The following is a 25,772-nucleotide window of genomic DNA, read 5'->3' on the forward strand; positions in this document are numbered from 1 at the left end:
TTTTAAGGACAAAGGTTATAATAACGAGATCTTGTGTTACTGGATTTACTCAATTAGGTAACATAGTTACCTTAATGGCTCTGTAACTGTTTGCTGGGTGTTAGGAGTGATGTAATTTCTTTTTTCTAGGTAAAACAAAAGAAGACAATTCTATAGATAAAGGCAGACTAGTAAAAAACAGAAGAGGTATAAAAGAGAGGGCAAAATAGGAACACTGTTACTGAGAAACAAGGAGAAATTACAAGACATTAATGACAGAGATGCAGTCTGAGTCAGAGTACTTTAGGGCCTTGAAAGCACAAGTAAAAAGTTTAAACCTGATACACCAGGCAAAAGAAAACAGGGAACATAAAAGACAATTGTGTGTCTGTTAATAAACATGCACACTTGCATGATATACATGTTTATAGAGCTTAGGACTGAAACAATGGATTTTTCCTGGCAACCCAACACTCCACAACATTACATCTTCTATGGGATAACATTTGTGAATCTTGTAACAAGCACTAATGTTGATGTGTCTAATTAAATGGTTTCTTTTTCATGCAAATAGATTCTGCTTACTAGGGGAATGAGAGGGAGAAGGCTTGTTGTTTAGAAGTGAGAAAACGTGGCTTATGTTTGTTTTTTTGGAGGCTGTCGTCACCCTGCTCCTCATGCAACTTGGGCCAACCAAAACTCACAGAGCCTCAAAGGCTGCCAACAGCCCTTATCAAAGCTTGTTGCAGCTTCTCACGCGATTTGCACACACACAAATCCCCCTCTCCACCGAGCGGAGCTGTAGCTGCCCTGGGACCCTTTCTCAGGGGGAACGCGAACTTGTCCCCTCCAGAAAGCCTGGGGGTTGGAAGAGGGGATGAAGCTGGTCTTCTCTCTGCCTCTTGCGAGTCTCCAGGGTTCATCCAGACGCTCGGGAGGACGATTTAATGACCCGCTCCGCCCCTGCTTCCCCCCGCCCAGGCAGCTCCGGGAGGCTCTGGGTCACACGAGCGGGGAATGAGCCGCTGCAGCGGCGGCGGCAGCAGCAGGAGGAGGGAAGGAGGGAGGGCACGAAGGAGGGAGGGCACGAAGGAGGGAGAAAGGAAAGCGGGCAGGTGACACCGCGCTGGGTTGCTCCGGCTCTGCGGGCGCGGGGCGGGCGGCCGGAGCTCGGTGGCCATGCACGTCAATGGGAAGGTGGCTCTGGTCACCGGCGGGGCGCAGGGCATCGGCCGGGCTTTCGTCCAGGCGCTGCTGGGCAAGGGCGCCAAGGTAAGCCCAGGGAAGCGCGTCCTCCCATTCCCTCCCCTCTGCCTCCAGCCGGCACCCGCGGGCGGGGGGTGATGGCAGCCCCGGGGCTCGGCTCGGCGGGGAACCTGCCCGTCTGTCCATCCCCCCGCCAGCCACTCATTTTCCTCCCTCCAGCCACTCATTTTCCTCCCTCCCCGCTTAGGTAGCCCTGCTGGACCGCAACTCCGAGGCCGGACAGGAGAGCAAGGCGGCCCTGGACGAGCAGTTTGAAGCGCAGAGGACGCTGTTCATCCAGTGCGATGTGACGGAGCAGGAGCAGCTGGCAGGTAAGAGGGAGCCCGGAGCTCCGGCGTAAGGCGCAGCGAGCGGAGCGCGCCCCGGCCGCAGCGCCGGTAAGGGCTCTGCAGGACAGCCTGCTCCCCATCGCCCCTGGCACTGGCTCACAAACGCCTCCATCCTGAACCTGCAGAGGTGAAATCTTGCTACCAGCATTACTACCACAATTTCACTTTGTTCCTTGGCACATCGGAAAGAAAAGCCGAAGTCGTTTCCATTGAGTGTTGTGTGTGATATTTTTGCATAGAAGCCTCTGCAGAAGATAATTGCTATTTTATGAGCAATATATATAAACTTTAAAGCTCATACTTGCTCTTTATGAGGTTTCAGTACAGATTCCAAGCTGCATTCCCTCGTCACAGGAGTAATAAATTCTGTGCTGGGTTGCAGTGCTCTTTCCATACAGCTCACTTTCATTGCGTACTGCCATAGCTGAAACCAGAACTGGAAAAAAGTGGCACGCTGCTTTATCATGGGGTTAACTATAGGGTGATAACACTTCACACACATTTTGCAGATGCATGGAATGAAAGCAGCTTCCCTTATGAGTGATTTGCATTTCTGTTTTCACTTAGTGGATAAACAGTGTTCCCTGCTGAGTATCATATAACATTGATGTACCTTCACAATATTTCATAACAGCACATCACTTCATCGAAGTTTCATTATTAAATGGTGCATTCATAGGTAGTGACTCAGATTCAGATTTTGACATCTCTTTTGTCAGTGCCCTTTCCCCAGATTCATTTCTGCCGTGATAGATGTGAACAGTTTTGGTCTGTTTTCGTTCATGACACTTCACTGGTCCCTTTCTCAGCAGTGATCATTTAGCATAGCCTTTCTTCTTTCAGAAACATTGCTGCTATTCCAGAATTCAGCAGTACTGTCCACTGTTCCAAGTTGGCATGATTATTCCTAATTCTATGGCTTTACATTATCTGTTTGTAAGAAAGATGCTGGACTTTACATCTGGGATCTGCTGTAATCAGCAAAGTTTTTATCAGCTAGGTTGATTGTTGACTTTTTCTCTAAGTGGGAGGAGTAAGAAGCAAGAAAAAGCATCCTAGAGGTAGGAATAACATGTGCTGCTGAGCAGGTGTGTTACCTCAGTGTGCCTTGACTCCCACAGCTCCTCCTCTCTTCAGTGCCAGGCGAGTGCAGGGCCAACAGGGTGTGAACTGGGAGCTGGAGTGAGTAGGACAGGTCAGCAAGGGAGTTTTTGGAACCAAGTTACTAGGAAAAGAACAATCAGAGTAAAATTGGAAGTGGTTCTCACAAAGAAAAAGAGCAAGAACAGGCAGCTGCTACTGATAATGCCTCTCCCATCATTGCATTAATCCACCTGCAGGTTTCTTACCATAAATTTGCAATCATGTCTCACAATCATTTGGGGATTCTGAGCTGGTTTTAGTGTTTTTTTTTTTTTTGTTTTAACTGCCTTATTTTCATATTTTTCCACTTTCAATTGTAATCTACTACCTAACAAATTTAGATTAATCTCACATTTAGGGTTTAAAGGTCTTGTTGGATGAATCAAGTCCTGTACTTTATGTTAAAGGTCATGTGTGTGAATGAAGTTCCTCTTTTTTTTTTTTTTTAATTTTAGCTCTTAAAATAGGAAGCAACTCCCAGTACTAGAACTAGTATTTTTAAGTACATGAGGCTTATGGGCAAGAAATCATCTTGCTTAATATATTTTCAGGTCTTGCCTGTACTTTTTTCTCTGGTGGTTCTTTCACCTAATCCCCCACAAAAATCTCCTATGTCATCCCACTTTTGAAAAATCACCATACTTACTTTTTCCTTCCAGGTATATTTAAGAAGCTCACATATAACTGGTGTTTATGTGGACTTTGCATTGTTATTTTACCTTTCCTTTAAAATAGATCCTTCTCTTATTTTTTCCTTCCCCTCTCAACATTTCTTACTATCATCTGCTTTTAATTTTTTATGGTTCCATAAGCACTAATTAGTATGCAATGCAAGTACAGTATTATTCTACATCTGAAGAGAGAAGTATAAATCAGCTTATACTGATGTGTAGGTGACAACTTCACTAAAAATTTACAAGAAGATTCTTCTTTTTGTGGACAGGTGATATTTGGGATTACTATAGACAGATAAACTTCTACCAGAAATATTCCAAGCATAGATATGCAAAAGCATGTGGTCTTTTCTCAATATGTAAAATAGAAAATTACAATTAGTCAAGTCTGTGTAAATTTAATTAAAAAATCATTGGCAAAATTACTATTATCCATGGTGGTTTTTGAAAATTCTATTATTAATTAGAATCTTCTTAAGATGTTATTTAGAGAAGGCTTAAAAGAGAATTAGCCAGCTTCCAAAATTTGGAAGCTAAGTAAGGGCCCAAATTGTATTTATTTTACTTACTGGAAATAAGTAAAATATTCACTTCTGCTTCTAATAAATCCAAAGGTTTTCATTTTCAACGGCTGATGCAGAATTGGAAAGATAAATGGATAAATTGGAAAGAAGAGTTGAGAAATCAGAGAATGAAGTGGCAACAAACATAAGAAAAGAAAAAAAGGCAGACAGACCAAACCAGAAAATTTATTAATATTACAGTATTCTAGTACAGAATATTATAAAAATCTGTACAATAAAGGCAGTTGGACAAATAAAATCTTTCCCATCAGCTGCCCAGCTCTTGTTTTAATCACAAAATGATGACTATGATGGATCTGAAGCATTGAGACAAAGAAAAGACTGGTGCAGGAAAAGCTTTGTAAACCCCTGCAACTGCTGCAGAAAAAAGTAGATGTCTGAAAGCTGATGCTATACACCTGATTGACACAAAGAGCTAAGCACTAAAGAGCAGAGAAAGAAGATGCTCCTGGGATCACCTTTCAGTGAAGTAGTTCCATCAAGGCCTGTCAAGCCTAGTTTTAGTGTCCCTGAAATATTGTCGATTTTGAGTCAAACACCAAACAAAGCTTTTTAAAACAATATTGGGGAGATGAAGTCTTGGTTTACATAACAGTGAATATTAACGATGAGGAATAGTATTTGGAGGGAAAAACAAGAAAGCTCTATATACATGTCAGATAATATCCTCAGTCCTGGAACATCTTAGTCTGGAATGAACATCTGGAATTCATCTCATCTATCTTGCTGAAGCAGAGCCAGGTTTGACAAGTTTGCTCCTCATTATGACATCATCCTGTTTTTCTATACACATCTTTTATCTCAGTTCTAACACTGTCACCTGGAAAAACACAATGTCATTGGGGAAGTTTCCGAGTTCTTATTTTAAAATTCTTTGGAAACCAGGTCACTATTTTTATGCTCAGAAAAAAAGATTTGAATTTGAGAAGCACATTATTAAAGTTACCTGACAAGTAGGATATATAACAACTTATCCATAAATAGATACATCTAAACAATAATCGTGATTAATTATTTGTGGTTGAAATATTCATGTCAGTTATTCATTAAATAAAAACTGTGTTCTTAGTCTAAATCTGGACTGAATGAAGAAATTTTTTCTGAACACTTGAAGCTTTTGTTTTTCATTCAAAATATAGTGTCAAATCTTGCCTTTACTAGCTATATAAAACTGTTACAAATCAATAATAATAAATGCTTAATTTATATAATTGGGGTGCCAAACATCCTAACTAATACAAAATGCATAAGTGCTAAAAACTTACATTAGCTCCTGTTATCAACCATCATCAAACCGAATTAGAAGGCAGCTATGTTATCTTAATCCTTCCACTTTACCTCAATATATCTAATGTTGGTGCATGTTAGATAAAGTATTTAATTAAATGTTGCTCACTAATGTTTAAGAAAATAATGAAGACATTTTGGTAGACTAATAAACCATTCATTTTTCTATTCATTGTATTTTTATATCTTATTTTACAAAGTTCTAAGTAATGTCACTCTTGGATCTTACTATAGGTGCTTTCAAAAAAGTGATTGAACACTTTGGAAGGTTGGATATTGTGGTTAATAATGCTGGAGTGAACAATGAGAAAGACTGGGAAAGCACTATACAAACTAACTTGGTAAGCATTATCTCCTTTCGTATGTCTGTATTTCAGTATTTAATGTTGGAAAACAATTAACAGCCTGTGGCTTGTACAGGTTTTGCCAAATGACAGAACATTATTTATTGGATTGGTAAGTACAGCTGCTGAAACAATCACCACATAACTGAGTCTGTGGTGGGTCCCTAAAATTGTCTATCCAAGACATACAGCACTGTGTGGAGGTGCTTGGATTATCTATCACCAGACAACATTCTCTTTCTAGAAAATCCAATTAATTCCCAAATAGGTATAATTTGGGAAAATCTACTGCCCAAAGCAGTAGAGCTGCATCTGCAGTAGGGCAGTCTGTCTCTATGAATGTTTTAGAACATTTTAATTTCTTGTGAGGCTCAGCTGGCCAGCACAAGAGTTGTGATTTGTTGATACTACAAGTAAACTTGTTCAGCCAAGACCTCCACATTTTCCTCACCAACCATGTCGGCATAAAATCTGAGTTTTTAATATAGGCCACTTCACCACTGTCACTTTCTATTTAAGGACACTTACTCTTAAAATCCAGTATATTCAACAAGCCTGCAAAATTAATTTTCAAGCAGTTACCACTTCTTTGATATTATCTGGTATCTCATCAGATGAAACCACAAAATCTGTTTCTCAGCTGAAAAGTTTTTAATTTCAAGTACACCTCTAGGACATCTAAGCTCCAAAGAATGACCTTTCTAGCATTAATAGAATTTCTAGGTTCTTGAAATTCAGCTTGTAGTCTAGCATCTGTGAAGTCCTAATTCAACAGTGATTAACAAGTCACCCCATGATCATACTTAATGCAAAGAAAGTAGCAAAAGGAAGCTTTTAAGAGTAAAATGTGAAGTTTTCTCGTTTGAAATTTGTCACACGACAAGAAAGCTCAGAATATGAAAATTAGGTGTGTTTTTGTCAAAAAATTTAAGGGCAAAGGTACCCATCTTTGAATCCTAATACCTCCAAATTTACAAACTAACAAAATAACTCCAGGACAAGTAACACAAGCTGTATATGAGTCAAAAAGACTATAAAGTTAAAGAAAAACTTTTGAGAAAATAGGTATTTGGAAAAAAAGGAATTTAAGTTTCATGACATCTTTCTCTTGATTTTTTTATATCTTCTTTAGGTATTCTTCAAGATTTAAGTACATATATTTCTTCCTCTTTATTTCATTTCTAAAATGTTCGGAAAAATTAAACATTAGGAAACTTCAAATTGTGAAGTAACAGTAATTTGTCATCCTCAGTGATAGGCAATATCTGTATCTCTTTGTACACATCCCTTGAATGTAAAAGAGGACTGCGTTCTAGATGACTTATTTCTCTTTACTTTTGTGCCTGGTTTTAATACAGGATATAAGTAAATGTAGGCAGCCATCCACCTGTCAAATTTGCAAGCACAGGTATTAATTAGTCATCACTGGAAATACTGAAGTCCATGTGAGAAATGTGTTTGACTGTGATGCTTGCTGTCAAGATAAATATCCTAACTTTGAATGTTGTCATAATTTTTGGATGCCAATAGCTTCAAACGAAGACGTTGAGGACCTCCTCTTACAATATTGCAGAAGACACAAAGCTGGGTGTGGGGTTGATCTGCTGAGGGGTCAGAAGGCTCTGTAAAGGCTCTAGATCTGAACAGGCTGGATTGATGGGCCAAGGCCAATTGTCTGAGCTGCAATAAGGAGAAGTGCTGAGTCCTGCACTTTGGTCACTACAACCTCATGCATTGCTACAGGCTTGGGGCAGAGTGGCTGGAAAGGTGCCCATTGGGAAAGGGCCTGGGGGGCTGGCCAACAGTGAGCCAGCTGTGCCCAGGTGGCCAAGAAGGACAATGGCAATTGCAGATAAAGATCAGCAATAGTGTGGCTGGTGATTGTCTCTGTACTCAGCATTGGTGAGACTGCACCTCAAATCCCATGTTCCATTTGGGCCCCTCACTACAAGAAAGAAATTAAGGTGCTGAAGCATGGCCAGAAAAGGACAACAAAGCAGTGAAGGGTCCTGTGAGGAGCAGCTGAGGAAGGTGGGATTGTCTAGCCTGGAGAAAAGGAGGCTATGAGGAGCTTTATCACCCTCTACAATCACCTGAATGGAAATTGTAATGAGGTGAGGGACAGCCTCCTCTTCCTAAGAAGAAGCGATAGGATGAGAGAAAATTGTCAGAAGGGCTGGAGAAGGTTTAGATTGGATATGTGGAGAGATTTCTTCACCTAAAAGGTTGTCAAGCACTGGAACAGGCTGCCCAGGAAAGCAGCTGAGTCACCATCCCTGGAGGTATTTTAAAGGCCTATAGATGTGGCACTTGGGGTCATGGTTTAGTGGTGGACGTGGCAGTGCTGGGTTAACAGTTGGATTTGATGATTTAAAGGTCCTTCCCAATCTAAACAATTCAATTACTATTATTTTTTTTCTTATTACAAGTAACTGAGCAGAAGCAGACGATAAGTGGTCTCAAGTAGCAGAAAAACTGAAATCCAAGTCTTAGAAGCCTATATGTTTAACTACCAAGTTAGACCCCTAATTTTCTTTTAAGTAAAAATTATATAGTTTACACATTATTGTATATGCAAATATTCCATAAATGTCCTAACGACCTAACATACAGTTGAAAGTTGAAAAATTTCATAAATACATGGTAGTGACTGAAAGAACATCTAAAACAATCCGAATAGAAGTACAGTAATGTGGGTAAAATCAAAGCCGCTCTAAGATCCAAATATCTCCACTTACCTATTGATTTGATTGTTCTTTCCCTGTCTAACACCAAGTCAACTAACTAGCTTATCTCCATGAGCATTTCTGTTTGGTTACTGTAATTTCTGTAAAGATATAACACTTTGTACTTTTTGGTTTTTTAATTATAACAACAGAAGAAAAAAAGCTGTATCTTCTATGCATTGGTTCAGAAAAAATAATTTTCTTGTAGAAAGGAGAAAAACATATATGAAATACATTCTTTAAAAATGTCTCAATCTCCCTGTAGTAGGATAGTTTAAGTATTTGTTTTATTCCTAAGAACAGAAATAGCTGCTATAGCCACACAGTGTGATACTGTGTGTGATACAAAAATATGCATATATTTTTTGTTTTAGAAGGGGAAAAAACCCTCTACATGCCAGTCGTAATCTCAGTGATATCATTTATATACTGATATAACAAATATTCCCTGCCCCAGTTTAAAGTACAAAGTACAAATATAGAGCAGTACAGGGCAAGATAAATCAGGACAAACACATCTGGGGTGTGTTCTTTACAGCTACAACAGTTCACAGAACCGGTTGGTCTTCAGGAAAGATTTTGAAGGAATGTAAGGAAGTTCTCTGCCAGTACTGCTCAAGAAAGCATGAAGAAGGTTCAAAAAGTGTGACTTAATTTGGAAGGAAATGGAGTAAAACACAATTCCTACTGGTGTCCATTACAGTTTCCTGAGAGCAAGAAAAGACAACTTGATAAAGCCAGGGAAGGGGTGTAGGAAAGAGTACTGACTACTAAAATGATATTTCTATTGCAGTGCTTTCCACCATTTTGCTACATTTTGTGCTAAAGTTCCATCTATTCATTACTTTATTAATGCATCTATTATTTTTTTTTTTTACTTACATGTTCCAGCAATGCCATCTATTCCTCACCTCAAAACTCCAAATCTCATAAAGTTTACTTGATTGTTATCAGCTTGATCAACAGCAGCTTCAACTAGTGATAGTTGAACAAGGGTACACTCTTGTTATTATGGCAATAATAAAGTTCATTAAAAAATGAACTTGGCAACGATAACAGAATTCCATTTTAAAGAGATATGACCAGTGTAGTTTCAGCAGCCTGTCACACACACAGAGTGTGTGCACAGAATAGCACAAGGGTGTATGACATATAAATTCTTATTAAGGGTCCTACCTACACTCCTCCAGCATAACAGTCTTTATTGCATTCATAAAAACTTTTGCCTAAGGGATCCAGAAATTTCATAATCTGACTTTTTTTATTCTTCAAATCCTTAAAGCAAGAAAAGGGCACACATCTTTACAAGCCTTGAGCATGTATGCTATTTAAACACAATTGGGTGTTCTAAGAGGCATCGATAATTTTATCTTGTGTTGATGTGGCTTTCTGGAACCACTGTAATTAGAGTGACCTATCAATTCAGTCAATTACAGTGGATAATTACAGTATCTTTTGTCATTACAAATGCACCTAGCACATATTTTACTAAAGACAATCTCCCAGATTACACACAGGGTGTTATGTTCTTGTCAGAGGTTTCTGAAAACTGACATAGGTTGCTGTATACAGTTAAATGTAGCAGTACATCTATGCTTGCATTTTAAATATTACCCCAATCAAAAGTTTAGAAGTACATTATGTGGCATTTTGTCTACCTAATTGTTTTATTATAACAAAAAATTAATCTTGTATATATATTTAAACCGATTCCCGAAATGAAATGATGAGAAAATTTGAAAGCAAAATCACATCTCCTGTTTATGTGATAATTTTGCAGTTTTTAACACATTCTGGCAAAACTTTAAATTGTAGGCCAGAGTCTGGGCACATCAAAACACCCCAGTCATATGGGATTCAATTATATAAGCGTTGTCCAGAAGAAAGTAGAAATCAAATTTCTTCATGTGCATAACAGTCTTATTCTTCATTACTAGGCAAAATGTAGAAACATGCAACAATTCCAAGTTTTTACATTTTTCATGAGTTTGCACAATTTGTTTCCACAAGTGACGGAAGTAACAAATTTCCATGAATTTAGAAAAGTCCCTTACTAAAATGAAGTCCACAAACATCATGGTTTGTCCCTGCAAAATACTTAGATTGGAACTACAGAGAATGCACCACTGTACATTTATGTGTGACTCCTTTCAATACAGCTCATGGTGAAACACATGTTCCAGCAACTAGAAAACCTTGCAAAATCAATGTTTGCTTATCAGTCAGGACTTATTTCTCGGAAGGCCAATTAATGTTTCAGCAGAAACCAGAAGGGTAGCTAAGCAAACATCAGAAGTGATGAATTGAATTTATTTTTGTGTGACAAAGACTTCATGATCATCACCAGGCTGTTCCACTGTGCTAGCCATAAAAGGGAATATGCTGCAGCCTTCTTCTGGTCCATACACATTGCTGGCCTTTCCCAGCATACCAGGAGAAATGGGAAGGACTGAACTTTCATCCCAAAGTAATATAACCTGGACACATAGCTGGAGTCAGCAGCTGGAAGTAACCGCTAGGTCACTATAATTGTTTTTGCTGTCTATATTGTACTAGGAAGGACACAGTGACTTACCTTAATAGCACAGTAAGTCAATTAATTTTTTTAGCTTGTGATTTTAATGTATGTTCACAGTAACCAATGTTGAAGTATAATGAAAAGCAAAGGTTTTGAACTAAGAACATAAGACCAGCTATCAAAATGGAATATTATTCCTATGTCCTTCAGGAAGGTGGAGGTGTACTGAAGGTGGGGAGGGAAGTAAAGAAATATGCACCATAAAAAACTGAAACACAGTGTTTCATTCCCACCTTGTAAAAAAGCTATTGACTTGTAGCAAATTATCAAATCCTGCTATATATTCCTCTCTCATTTCTGTCTTTTTCCTCTCTAGACTTCTTGTTTTCCACAGTTTGAGCTGGTAATTCAAACTCAAGAGTTTGCAATTTCATTTCATATAGCAATCAAACTAACCTATACATAGGAATGCCAAGGGACTTGCATGCTTGCTCCAACTTGTCTATGTCCTAGAAAATTTACTTTAAAAAAAGTCCCACCTTCCTGTCCAACAGCAAAATGCTAAATTTTTCCATGGATATCACAAGCAGCACTTTTAGTTTCAGAATTTTGAAGTTCATCTTATATAGTTTACAAAGTACTTTTAAATTTTCCTTATAGATAGTCATTGATTTACAACATCACTCTTATGAAAGGCAAATTATCTTGGGTCAAATTCCACCTCTGTGTTAACCTGCTTTATGAAACCACAAATCAGCGGCTCTTTCATTTTTGTTCAGTATCCCTAGCACTGAACTATCTTAGTTCAGGAAACAAAATGTTAGGACAGATTACTATTTTGTTTCCTCTAAGGAATTCATATTCCCACATCACCTTGATACCAATATAGTGCTCATCTTCAGCACTGAAGATGCTGATGTATTTTCTCACAATGAAGTACCAGATGTATCAGACGAGCTGGTAAAAGGAAACCTTATTAGATAGGTGTGAGAAACTATGTCAGTTGGAACAGCTGTCCTGAAACACTAGAAAAGAAGCACCGTGTACTAAGTTACTTTCAAAGCAATTGTCACTTGAAACGGATGACGATTAATGATGTCCTGGGCATCATCACCAAAGAACACTTTCTTTTTTAAGTAGATAAATCTAAAATGAAATGCAAAGTATGAGAACTAGCTTACAGGCACAAAATGAAAAGACCTTTAGCTTCTTTCATTAAATTGAAAGGAAATTACAGACATTTTCATCATAACCTAAAACCAAAGAACTGGGTTCAGAAAACATAAATTTTGAGAGGATTGGAAAGAGGTGGATTCTTCCAAGGGAATGGGAAATCCAACACAAAACGCTTCAGATGAAAAGTGCCATCTGCTGAGAATGTGGACAGGTTCTTCTCACCCTGGGTATGTGGTTCAGAGTTTACCTGCAGAATAATTCTTTATTTTATCTGCCCAAACATCATAAATAGCTATTTCATCCAAGATCGACCACACTCAGTGAGGTTTTTGTGAGGATCACAGATAAGGATTACAAGGCTTTAGGGGGTATAAGGGGCAATATCCAAATGGAAGTCTGCATGTATCTTGAAGACCACCTCTCACAATACCTTAATGTAAAGGAGAACATGTCTCCTGTCACCTGAAGAAATATTAAGTTAATGGCTTCCAGAAGGAGAAAAAGAACAATACAGTAATTTTGATTGAACAGCCAAGCTACCCACTTTTTGTTTGGTTTGTAATTGTGGTTTGGCCTAGTACTCCTCTAGGTCTATTATCTCTGAATTAGAAGGAATAGAAAAGCCTCCTCAAGGAGCCCCAACTGATTTACTTTCTCTAATCATCCTAAGTGGAATTCTCTTTTTCTGCTCAGCAGGCTGAGCCACTGCCCTAGGGCATGACAGGACTTGCACCTCCTCTCCAAAGACAGCATTAACCCCTTTCTTTCTAAAATATCTTCTGTACAGCCTATCATGTATAATATACGTGTATATTAAAAAACACATTCCAAGCTTAAGTCCAAATATAATTTTAGTTGAGGTGCCAATAAGTTTATGTTCAGAATAAATATACCTTATAGCAACACTACTGGACATGAACAATCTTGGTTTTAATAAATCAAATTTACATGTGAAAATGAACATTAAACAGCAATAGATTAACCTTTATAATGGCTCTGCTACTTTCCAGGACATGCAAAAGAAATCTGATTTAATTTGGTATGTGTCAAGACACTAAAGACAGTTCTTTAGAAAGTTTCTGGTAAAGCATTTAATCAGCACTATCCTTTTTAAATTAATCAAAATATTTTTTAAAATATGTTAGCTTAAACTTCCCAGGAAAGAAAAAGAAATCTATTTATGGGAATTTTTCCTTTAAGAAAAATTTAAAATAATATTTCAGAATTTTCAAATGTTCATATTTTGTGGGGTTTTACACTATTCCAGGAAATAGTGAATTCCTGAAAATATATTATTATAAAAATATCTCATTAAGTGCTGAAACTATAGAAAATGAGAAAAGCTGACTCATTATCAAGATTCCAAAGGAAACTTGGTAATGAGGTCTCAGGTTGTTTAATCTCTGTCAATGGGCAGCCTCATGTTACTTGAAAAATGAACCAGTGATATTAATAAAGTAGGACATGCACTCTTCCAAATCTGATTCTTATTAAAACCAAAAAGCATGAAGGATATCTGAAAGGGAATTAGAAGTACTTCTTTATATTTTATAACATGCATCTCTAAAAATATCAGCTAGTGAAAATGCAATACCCATCTCAAGATTATTCCAGTTTTGATTTGGGAATTTAGATAGTGGCAGAAAAATAGTTAACATTCTGATTTTAAAAGCTTTTTTTTTTTTCCTCTCCAGTTTCTCTAGTCACTATCCATTAGATTTTAGGCAAATGCAGATTTTCTCACTGTGTTTTTTTATATGGCAAATTTCTGTCTCCACTATTCTACAGACCTTCTCTGGTCAAAAATATTGAAATAATCATGAACACTTAATCTTTTGGACATCTTAATTTATTTGGGTCAATAAATAAGCAGTCGTAAAGTACAAATGAAGTTCTCATTTAAAAGCAAAATAATATTTCCAAAAGACTAAAAGTGTGTCTCAATGCATTTGTCCATTTTAAGTAGAAATTGTAAAGCAAATATGAAATGATTACAGAGAGATAGGAAAAAGGTTGGTAAATAGTTATGGAACTCATCACTAATGCAGTAATGCTGGAACATTTCTCTAGAGTTATTGTCTTCCACCAGGAGCCTTGTCTGCTGCCCTTTTCTTACTATTGGTTTCGCTCTTAGGTAAAGTGACTTTCTGGGAGAAACTCTTCTCTCATGATTTACCCAGGAAATTGGTTACCCAAGCCTTGCTGTGTCTTTGGATAACTCAGTTTAAAAGTCTGAAGCTCAGTGACAGGAATCTCAGCAGAATTTCATACTGCAGTGGGGTTCAAAAAGAGATTTAAGGAATCAAGGTGATACAGGTCTCAGAATTCTTTTTCCTCAAAGTTCTGTCTTAAAAAAATAAAATTGTAAAAATCACAGCTAATATTATGCTAACATCATCTCCCATCTCTTAGAATGCCTTTTTTACCTTCTCTTTATTTGCCTGTGAAAGGGCTAACTTTCATTTGGGAGGAATGGTAAAACTCCTGTAACTTTAGTCAGAAAATAATACACATTTTTAATATTCTGGAAACAGAAATATATCATGAAACTTAATCCTAGAAAGTGTGAGTTTCTTTTGACTTGGGCCTAATGCAGTTTTAAGTATTAATGTTATCTTCAGATACAGTCAGTACATTTTTTATAATATAGAACAGGCTATCTCAGAAAAAATGGTGGTATTTAGATCAGTTCATCTGCCACTTATATTTTTAGATAAGGAATATATTTAATCTATAAATTATTTACTCTTTATTTCATTTCCTTCACAACTCTTATTTCCCATTTCAATATTTTAGTTTATTTATTTATATTTTATTAAGAGAAATAAGTAAACTGCTATTGCTTCTATCTATTGCAATTGTGCTTCTGAAGCTGTTGAGTTACAATACTGTGGAGTGTCTCAGTGCTTAAAAACTTCAAAGCATAAATATCACTGGTAATGTGATTCAGGTTCTAAGCACCACAATAAAAGCAAGTTTCAGTTTGTAGAAGCAAAATAAATATTTTGAATAACGTCAATAATTCAGTAAAATATTTTGAATAGTTTCAAATAATCTTTGAGTATCTTCAATAATTCCTTCCTCTCTATACCAGACATCTGTGATCAGAGGAACCTACCTTGGTCTAGAATACATGAGAAAAGAGAATGGAGGCGATGGAGGAGTAATCATTAATATCTCATCCTTGGCAGGTGAGAAAATTTTCTGCAAAAACAATATCTGCTGGGTTTTCTTCTTAAGCAAATTAATCATACTGATCAGTCTTACTTTTTCTTTTTATTGCTCTTCCCTGTTTAGGAATATTTTGAACTGGTTTTCATCATAGCAACAGAAGGAATGTCAAATTTCATTTGCTTTTATAAACACAATTCAATAGTAAAAAATCAGAAATTTTCCTAATCAATCCATTTTGTATTTAAAATCTTGAGCCTGATGTAAATTCCTCCATTCAGCTTCAGAGAAGTACATACGTAGGAATATCTAAGACTAGACTATACCCGTTTTATTAACAAAGATTGTCACACACCCACTCTGTGTTCCAAGTCCTTTCAGATGTGATCTACCTGCACTTGAGAAGTCATAAAATTAACGCTCATATTTCACCAAGCTTAATCAAGCACTTTCTTTGCTCACTAGTTATCTATGCTATTACTGTATTTCAACTTATTCGTATAAAAATAGAATTATATGAATCCTACATCATCTGGGGGTAATGCTGCTCTGTTGTGAGGCAGAATTCTGCACTGTTTTCTGTAGATATATTCAATGTTTCAGTGACTGGGCTCCCAGAAAAAAAGCACAGCTGAAGGGGAAACTGTACATGGAGAATGAAGTCACCTGACAACCTTTCTCAAGAATTTTGTGGGGAACTACTTGCATTCTCTCTTTTTTAATTGGAGAGGTTCTTTCTTTCTTTCTACTGTCAGACTGTCTGTGAGAAATAGTACATATGCTACCTGACACTCGGATTGTCAGAGGGTTTTTTTTTTTGTATCTGTGCAGATTACTAAATTCTAGTAATTTCATTCCAGGATATTCCTACATGTTTTAACAATGAAAAGCCAATTAAGGTAGCACAAGCTATAGATAGCTGCTTGTGCATAAGTGTTGTTCCGAGTAGATTGAAGTTCTCCTATAGACCTTAGCTTTTTGTGATAAAGAGTCCAGTTGACCCTACTGACGTAATGCATACAAATCTTGAGGATATGACTTAATACAGTCACATGTGTCCAAAGGTTGAGGGGGTCTTACTAAAAGACTCCATGCATCTTTAAGTCTGCATTTGCCATACTGCCTGGCACATTGCCTACTGACACCAGTAAGTTTATCTCTATAGGCTGAAATGGACATTGTATTGGGTCCAAATTAACCTGAAGGAAGCTGCTGTTGCAGTGCTAGGGGTCATCAACACAAGTAAAAGATTAAACAGTTTCACAGAAACACCGATGCCCAAGGCAGTACATAAGAAAGGGTGGGGTATCAAGTGGTTTGGTTCCTTTTCTAACAGGTCTCAAATGGACACAAAATGATTTTGTTTTCAAGACTGAAAAGCTTGGCTGTTCTGTTTGTTAAGACAAACAACAGTTTCTTTGCTTTGTTTGGTTTCACGTGGCTTTGTTTAACAATTGCTCCCAAGGTCATAAGGAAAAACACACTTCAAAAGCCAATATATACTAATTTTTATTGCTTATTTATTTACTACTGTTTGTGCTTAGTTACTGTAATACTTCTTTCCAGTCTGAAGGTCTAAGTCCTGCAGTTTATTCCATATATGAAAGACAAACTTCCACTGGCTTCCTTCACATCCCCTTCAAGTGTTTTGTTAGAGCTAGCTTCTGTTAATCATTAAACTTCTGAGTGGTTTTGATTCCCGCTGTCCAAGTTCTCTGTAAGATACAGACAGCAAATCTTCCTATGTCATTCTGAGCAACAAGAAGGGCTGCACATAGTGCTTATGTGAAATTCAATAGTATTTCCTTTGCACATTAATTAGCCACCAGTACATCATGGTGGGAATTTGGCCAGTGATTTGGACTAGGGACAGAATCAAGCCTTACAGTATCCCATTTCCAAACACCCATGGTACTACCAAAATTATGTCTGTGAAGTGGATGCTTAAAAGTGTTAATTCAGCTGGATCAAAGCCAGAGCTTGTTTATCCAGTGGTGTCTTCCTTTCCTTAATCTTGACCCCAGACAGGACTTAAAAAAGGAAGAGAAATCAGTGAGCACATAAAGCAAGCACTCAACTATATCTCAAAGCTACAAAATTTAATTTGATTTGATTTGTGCATTCATATCAAGAAGAAGTAATTCTGCTAAACTGAGATAATGAGAAATGTGTTTTACATCAAATTTGGCTCCATAAAAAACAATTTCAATGTTTACAGGTTTTTGCATCAGAATAGACTTAATTTTCAAATTCAAGTAATAAAATGTTCTAAAATTTCTTCTGTAGTAAGCCACACATGGTACATTTTATTACATTTAATGGAATAGTTAGAAGCATCAGAGAAAGCATAAAAAACTAAATTTAACTCAAGAGGCTGTTTAAATTATCAAACTTGGTCTTTTATCTTGTGGTGGCTGGTAGCTGCACCCTTTTTGCAAAGAGTAAAAGGGCAAAAGGAATTCAAGTATAGGCACACACTTTTGTTTTGATGGCTTTCATATTTTTAAGAAGGTTTTCTGTGAAACTGAGTTTGTATCTGTATTTTAGCAGACAAAAAAAAATCAAAGTATTCACAGAGGGCTTAAAAAACATTAGAATTTTTTGCCATAGTATCATGCTACTTTTTGAGAGGCTGTTCTATGTGGAGTAAATCTGGATACCTTCATGCTGCACAGCCATATCAGTTTGATTGCACTCAACTTCAAGCATTCAGATTCTGCAAACCGCTGGCTGGGCTTCCCTTTACTCAAAGCTTCAGCCACAAGAAATGCTTAAAGTACCTGTCACAGCAAACAGGCTTTTTTAGGACCAGATGCTATATGTATTACAAGAACAAAACTGTGGTTGCATCACCAAGCAAGGACTCTATCACAGTGATACAGAGGAGCAGAGGTGTCAATGGTTGTACAGCTGGACCTTCAGCTCAGCATCATGACAGAGCATTGGTCCCTCCCCTTTGTGAAAAGGAAAATGCTCAGCAGAATCTGCCAGAATGAGGTTAAAAAATTAGATGCTATTCCCTTCAGACTTCGCTATAAAAATTAAAAAATAAAATCATAGAAATGGCTTAGAATTTTTGCTAGGATTGCTGCTTCACCTTTGTTTTGGCACTCAGAAAGACTACAACGATGTCATGAGGGTATGCAGAGAGAAAATCTGAAAGACCAAAGTCCAGTGTAAAAAAGGCAAATAAATCTATTCAAAGAAAGGAACTTACTCAAATCTCTGAGGGCAGCTTGTTCAGTGGGAGAGTGCAACTGGGGAAAAATGCTTAATTCTGTTTTTATCAAAGTTCTTTGTTTCATCAAAGCGGAATGAAAGGAAATACTGGTTTCAACAAAGCCTATTGATACAATTTTGATAGAATTCTCCACCTCCAGTACTAATTTCTCAAGATGTGGTTATTGAACCTATTGTCCATGATAAATAAGGAGTTGTAGTGAGACACCTGACACCATATCTTCAGTGGTAGAGTGATCTTGACACCAACAAGGAGAGTGGAGTATAAGAAAGGGCAAGAACTGTCTCTCTCAGCCTGCCAGGAACTGAGAAAAATAAAACAGCAGTTAACACTGCAGCACAGGATTATTGTTGGTCTTCTTAAACCCATTTTGGTAAACCAAAGAGCATCTTGAGTCATCACAAAGTCATCTGCAATTCACCATGTAGCAACATCTATAGAGAGAAAAATCTAGCCATAGCAGCGCCTCCCCCCGCCCCAACTAAGAGAGATTAAAACCCAAATGTATCACTTTCCAGAAGTACACTGCCCCATCACCATCCATTTGAACACCCTCCTCTTCTTCCTCTCATTATTTTGTGCATAATGGTCTCTAGTCTGCTTCCCTGCCATTCTGCTTTGCATAAGGTAATTAAATATTTATGGCAGCAGCAAATAGAATCCAGATTTTCTAACAAATGAACGCACTAACTAATATGTTATGAACTCATTTCTGCTCACTGGTTGAATAAATATGCAGGCAGAGCAGACTCAATATGACACAGTGGTTCATCAGAAAATACGTGCTAGGAGAGTCCCTGGGACACACCAACAGCAGAGGTCCAGCTCTTCCCCGGGCAGGGATGTGGCTCAGAGCCAGAAAGGCCATATTGTGGTTCTGAGTACTGAGCTCAGGAACAAAAGTGAGACAGGACTGTTACTGTTTTATGTGAGGAATGCTAGGACTAGTCTTAGATGCTTTATCCAAGTAAGATGATTTTTTTCTTGGTTTTTCACTTCAGCAAAAATAATTTCAATTAGAAAAGAACTGGTTTTCCAAAAAAAAGCTACTTGTTCCTCTCTCCCTGCCTAGTTATTTCTGCTGTCTTTGGCATTATAGTAAGTCTTCAAACCTTATTCCACTTCATTATTGTGAGCTGTGCCCTTCCTTTGTTTATTTCTTGACTTGGTTTCTCTTCCCTCTCAAGTAAAAGGTAATTTTTCTTACTGTGGTTAAAAAATAAAAATAAAATTACTTCTAAATTCTTCTTCTGTGTTTCCCAGTAGATGTCTGGTTTATTTCTGCTAGGTGCAACCTGATTAGAATTTCCTTTAAGCACATAAAAGAGAGTTTGTTGTGTTGTTTTTCTTTAAATAGTATTGTATGTAATGTGCCAATATTCCGATGTTTCCAATAATTTGAAGAATGGTGATCAAAAGTCAACAAACAGAGGAATATTAAGCATTTCTGTGATCACATTCCAGAGAAGTCAGTACAAAAACCATTTCATGCTTCTTAAGCAGAAGCATAACACATCAATCCAAGCTAAGCAAATAAATACAATTTTAAAAGAACAGCCAGACAGTAGGTTAAGTTGGTCATTTCCCAGTATTGAACAGTGCTGCTTCCACAGGATCATCAAGGTAGCGTTTAAATCAAGATAAAACCTTGAAGCTGTCAGGTTGGTGATTAGAGCTTTGTGCTGTCTTAGAAAGTTCTTTCCTTCAGACAAAATATATTCCAGAGCAAAGAGCCCATGCAAGTCTGGCTTATGTCATTTTTCTGGCAAATCCATACTTAGAGCTAAATAGTGAATTCTTCATCTCCACTGGGGTAAGTCACTGCCCTTCTTGAATGTATCACCCTAAGATCTGAAGTATGAAAGATAAAAGTATATGAGTTATTAATTGGGATTACTTCCATTATAATCAAGCATTAAGGCATTAAAATTACTATCCAGTTTTACAATATTGACATTCAGGAAAACATTTTATCCTCTAGCTTCCAGACAGGCTGAAGTCTGCTATTCATAAGGGCCTGAATTTCAGGTGGAACTGCAGCATCTCTTTGGTCCAGTTCAGCTTTTGTTGTATAAATTGTTGGCATAATTGGGAGAAATTAATATGAAATCATGGTCTGTCATTTCTTCTTGACTAGCTTTTTGCCACCAACTCAATCTTACCAGAATTAACTTCTTAGTTTTCTTCCAAAACCTCCATTCTCTCTTCTTTCTCTCCTATAAATAAAAATTTTGTTCTTTCCTACTCAGACCATAAAGGTCTACTGTGTTAGCAGAAAATTTTTATTTTGCTTCTCCTATACTCACACTTCCTCCCTGAACACACTGTAAATGATTGCAGATGTCCAGTTCCCACATTAAATAATCAAAGCCTATCTAAAATACTTTGATCCTCAACATACTTAAAATATTTTACTGATTCATAGATGCCTCAAAAATATCATTCTTGAGTGTTTTCTTCCAGATTGTGTCCTCTATTTTAAGTCATACTTCATAGATACAACTTTTCCTTTTTAAAGTTATGCTTTTTAATTACTCTTCTTTTGCCTTCATATTTTTATTCATCTTTCTTAGCCTATACCAGATTACAAAATATTGACATATTAAAATTTACAAATGTCTACTAATCCATTTTGTTACATCTCTGTTCACAAATCTTTTACACTGTAGACCTATACATGTCTTTAAGGTGATCATAAATTAGGAATATACGACACCTTCATTCAGCTACCTTTTTATTTTAAAGGACTCATGCCTGCTGCATTCCAGCCTGTGTACTGTGCTACAAAGCATGGTGTAATTGGATTCACACGGTCCATAGCTGTAAGTATGCATTTTCCAAAAGGGTGTCAGCAGCTCCTTGGGAACATGCTTAAGTTTTTCATGTTCCTGCTCTATAGCCACACAACTGGAACTAGTTTTGTGAAAGAAGGCAAAGTGTGTGAAGCAGTGGAGGTTCCCTCCTTTCACAAAGGGAATCATCCGAAGATGGAATAAGTACGGCATCTGTGTGTTTATGACTGATTTGAAGTTTGGAGAACATGGAAGAAAGTGTTGCAGAGTAATTTGAGGACGGTAGGAGGAGTCCAAAAGCCAAATTCTAATCCAAGTTGTAAAAATATTTTTTCAGAACCTTGTCTCATTCATTTAACATTTTGATTTCCTTATTTCTAAGTCAGGTCAATGACTTTTTTTATGATAAATAGGCACCAAAGTGTACAAAAGTGACTTGAACACATCATTATTTATTCTTACCAACTCTTAATACTCTGAAAATGAAAAATTGCACATTCAGGATGGGGCATGTAAGATGATCATATTATAAGTCTCAGCCTCAAACTCCAAAACTTTCTAGTTAAATTGAACAAAAAGTATAACAAAACAACTTGGAAAGAGAAAAAACAATTACACTTTAATAGATTAATCTTAGAGATATTCTACTCACATAGTATTTCCAATCTGATTTCCAGAATTAAACACCTGAAATTATACTATCAATTTAATGACACTAATTAAACTCTATCCATATTTTATGCCCCTATCCCCACACAACTAACTCCTTTTTCAGATTGGTGTGAAGAGAATAGTGTGGATAAGTGTTTCATATATTATATTAAACATATCAAGTACATGGTACCTCATTTTCCAATTTTGTTTTCTCATTATAAATATAAATATCACCATCTAAGGGAAAAAGTAAATTAGAGGAATTGCTGTCTTTAAGGAACACAAGAATGCCAAGGAAAAAAAGAATAATAAACATAGTGAACTATAGTATTTACCAGGAAAGGCACTACAGCCTAATGTTGGGCAGGTTTGCTACCTTACATCTAGGACTTCAGTTTCTTGTCTCCCCAGACCAAAAAAGCAGGCTACCGTACCATGAAAATGATATGTGACTTACATAATACCTGAAAGAAGTCTATTAAATATTAAAATAAATAGAACCCAGTGTTAAAAGTTATGGTTGTTCTCAGTTCTGTGCTATTGCTAAGTTCATCCAGCACTCAAGACATACCTGGATGTGGATCAGACTTCTCTGCTACGTGCACACTTTGGCAGAGCCACAGACCAGGGGTCCTACCTCTCCCAGAACAACCTGTGATTCTTTCTTTCATCATGTTCCCGAGCTGCTTCCGGAAAAAAGCGTCAGTTTGCAGGGACTTTCCAGTGGAGATGCTCAGAGATAGATTCATACCTTGGCAGGGACAATGGAACAAGTAGAAAGGTTTAGCATTACAGTTGTAGGGATAGAGAACATACTCTGTTGATGTGAGGAAGATATCTTAATACAGTATCTTAAAGATAATTTTATTCATTTCAAAGTTTTCTTTTAATAAAAAACTCCTATAAGATTGGAAGCATATATTTGGGAGAACCTTTTCTTGTTTTTGCTTGGAAGAGTTGTATCATCACCCTAGAATACTGTTAATGACATTCTAGAGAGCCCTAAGGACAAAAAGTATTATGGAACAACCAGCTTCATGTACAGAGTTCTGATTTCTTGTAGAATTGTTCTCCTAACAAAAGAAATGAGGGTTTTTTCTAGTAATCTAGTATGATTACTAGAGAAAATGTGCTTCAAACTTAATTGTTAGGAAAATCAGTAGTAACAAAATCTCCTTACTTAGCAAGGCTGAAAAGTATTTTGTGGTAAATCTCATTCTTTGAAAATTTGCTTACACAATTCTGTCTTAAAATGATGACAAATGCCTACCCCTTTCTCTTTTCTAGTTAGCTGCTAGTATGGAAAACTACGGTGTGAGACTCAACACAATTTGTCCAGGATTTGTCAACACACCAATTCTTCAGTCAATAGATAAAGAAGAGAATATGGGACAATACTTTTCATACAAGGATGAGATAAAAAATATGATGCAGTTCTACGGCGTGATGGAGTAAGTCAGATACAGTGTGGTTTTTGCACTTTGTTGATGAAGAACAAAGACACACTTTCAGCAAAATTAAAATAAAAGGGAAATGTTGCCCCAGATAAAAGACTATCAAATGTCTTATCCTGTATACAAAGAAAAAGAGCTATTTTAAGAGGACCATCTGCAAAGTGATATATCCCTTTATGCATTCCCATTTCCCAGCAAAGTTCAAATCAAATTAGCAAATTAAATATAGTGATTTTAGTTTTCAATAGCCTTTGGTGTTGCCTCATGAATTTGTTTAATCAAACCCATTCTGAGATGCTGGGTATAATGATATAATATTAAGATATAGGTAAGATATAATTTGCACTGAAATTTCCCAAAATTTTCATGTGAACCAAGACAGAAATCAGACCAAGATCTGACACAACTGGATTAAGAGCACAGTAGCAACCACCATTGATCAGATCAAAGAGTTCCCTGGCCCATCACAGTCTTGCTAACAAAGACCAAAAGTAGACAGCTTTGACAAACTGAGAATATGATAAGCATAAAATGATATTTTTTAACACTTCCTTAGATACTAACAGTTAGCTTCCAAGATGCTTCTGCACAAAGGAAATTGTATGACTGTATTGTTTCACCCATACTTTATGTAAAATATTTTGTACCTATTGACCACAGCAAACTGCATGTGAAATTATCCTTTATGCTAATTTGTACGTCAGCTCTGCTACAGAAGCAGGATAAATCAACAGCAAAGAGCTGCAGAGGATTGTGTAAGGATTACTTCTGTCCAGTTCCCTGACAGAGAAAACTTTGATAGGAAACCCAGGGGCAGCTGGATGTCCACAGGCATTTATCAAAAACTAGAGCAAAAACAAGCGATGATTTGCAAAGTAGCCACTTTAGATGTATGTCCTGATTAAGGAGAATACATATCTCTTCTGAAACACTCATACCACCTCATCTTTTCCTCAAAATAAATTTGTTCAAATGCCAATTTTTTTAAAATTTTCAGATATATAGATTTACATTGAGTATCTTACATGGTCTATTATATCATTAATCTGAAATAACTTTTTTTTTCAGCCCATCAATAATTGCTGAGGGATTGATAACAATAATTGAAGATGATACTCTAAATGGAGAAGTTATGAAGATCACAGCATCCCAAGGAATTCATTTTCAGGAATATGGCCAAACACCTTTTACATCATCAAAGAGATAAATAATTGTTTTGTGCTAATTACTTTTAGCTTTTCTTAAGTAGAAAAATTTTGAAAAGAGTAATTTTGCAGGAAAAAAGATTAGTGTTGTTTTTAGATCAGTGACAGTGTTCAAAGATTTGCATCCTAATAACAAAGGGATAGGTGAGAAAATCTGTCGTGGGAAGATGTTATCACCCTATTCTGATTCTATAAGCACTAGTAACAGTATTTATTTAGTAAAAAACCACACTGCTCTGAAGCCTTTTTTTATAATTATTTAGTAGTAGGGGCCATTTTTTTTCATTCTGGTTGTTCTGATCTACATACTCCAAACATAGTTTAGTTCATCTGACTCACTTTTGTTATAATTCTTTTCACTGTCATGCTTACTTATTTACATCTTGAATTCTTCAGACCAGGAATTCAGTTCAGGAATGTAGATCACAAATGTAGCCATAAAGAGTTAAGAATTAACTTGCTTTTATGAAATGTTAAATATGGGCAACTTAATATGTTGTATATTATATAAGGAAGTACAGATTTTTAACTTCTTGGATTTTAGATATTTATAAAATTCTTTAGAAATGTTTTTGTTTTCTTTTATATATATATATATATATATGTTAATTTTCTCACTCTGTATATACAGGGATGAATATTGGGGCATTGATTTAAATGTCTGCTTGCCTATTAAATCTTATTTTCTAAACCTTTAATTTCGTGTCTTCATCGAGTAAAATCTCAATTCAGTCCTGAATAATCTGTTTTTTATCATGTTTATACATTTGCCCTTTGGTTTCACAGTACATATTCTCAGATGTAGCATGTCATATAGCAGCAATGAAAACAAAAATTGAGCTTCTTACCTCCTGAGCACTACTGAACCTTCTGAATCCAGGTCAATCCTCAGCTACATTTATGCAAAAAATCTTCATGCTTCATGGGTTACATGCCTAACAAAAATAATTTTTTGCATGTTAATTTAATTAGCCTCATAGCATAAGAAGATTTAATAGCTCCTGGGAAAGCTGGAAAACTAATATTTACCCTTCTTAGGAGTAATGACTAATTTCATTGCTTTTTCTTACTGAAACAGTGGAAACAATTGTACTTACCTTCTGTGGAAGTCAGGGAGTAGTAAGTCTGTGGGGAGAAGAAACAGGAAAGCATACTTTGAATTACTCATCATTTTCCCAATGCCTCCATTTTTGGCTATATTAACACTATTTTTAAGCCCATTTTGAACA

General features: G+C 36.6%; 1 protein-coding gene across 1 annotated transcript; it reads left to right on the top strand.

Annotated features, from left to right (window-relative positions):
- Window positions 1-776: 776 nt before the first annotated feature.
- HPGD (15-hydroxyprostaglandin dehydrogenase) lies at window positions 777-25,241 on the top strand. Its single transcript, XM_005517633.3, has 7 exons — window positions 777-1,251; window positions 1,433-1,556; window positions 5,497-5,603; window positions 15,121-15,217; window positions 21,184-21,260; window positions 23,172-23,335; window positions 24,407-25,241. The coding sequence occupies exons 1-7, from the start codon at window positions 1,159-1,161 to the stop codon at window positions 24,543-24,545; spliced, it is 801 nt and encodes a 266-aa protein (XP_005517690.1). The 5' UTR covers window positions 777-1,158; the 3' UTR covers window positions 24,546-25,241.
- Window positions 25,242-25,772: the final 531 nt, after the last annotated feature.

The sequence above is a fragment of the Pseudopodoces humilis genome, chromosome 6 (genome assembly GCF_049639895.1).
Source record: "Pseudopodoces humilis isolate 2021_Gansu_Grassland_sample_001 chromosome 6, ASM4963989v1, whole genome shotgun sequence".
In the NCBI taxonomy this organism is placed as follows: domain Eukaryota; kingdom Metazoa; phylum Chordata; class Aves; order Passeriformes; family Paridae; genus Pseudopodoces; species Pseudopodoces humilis.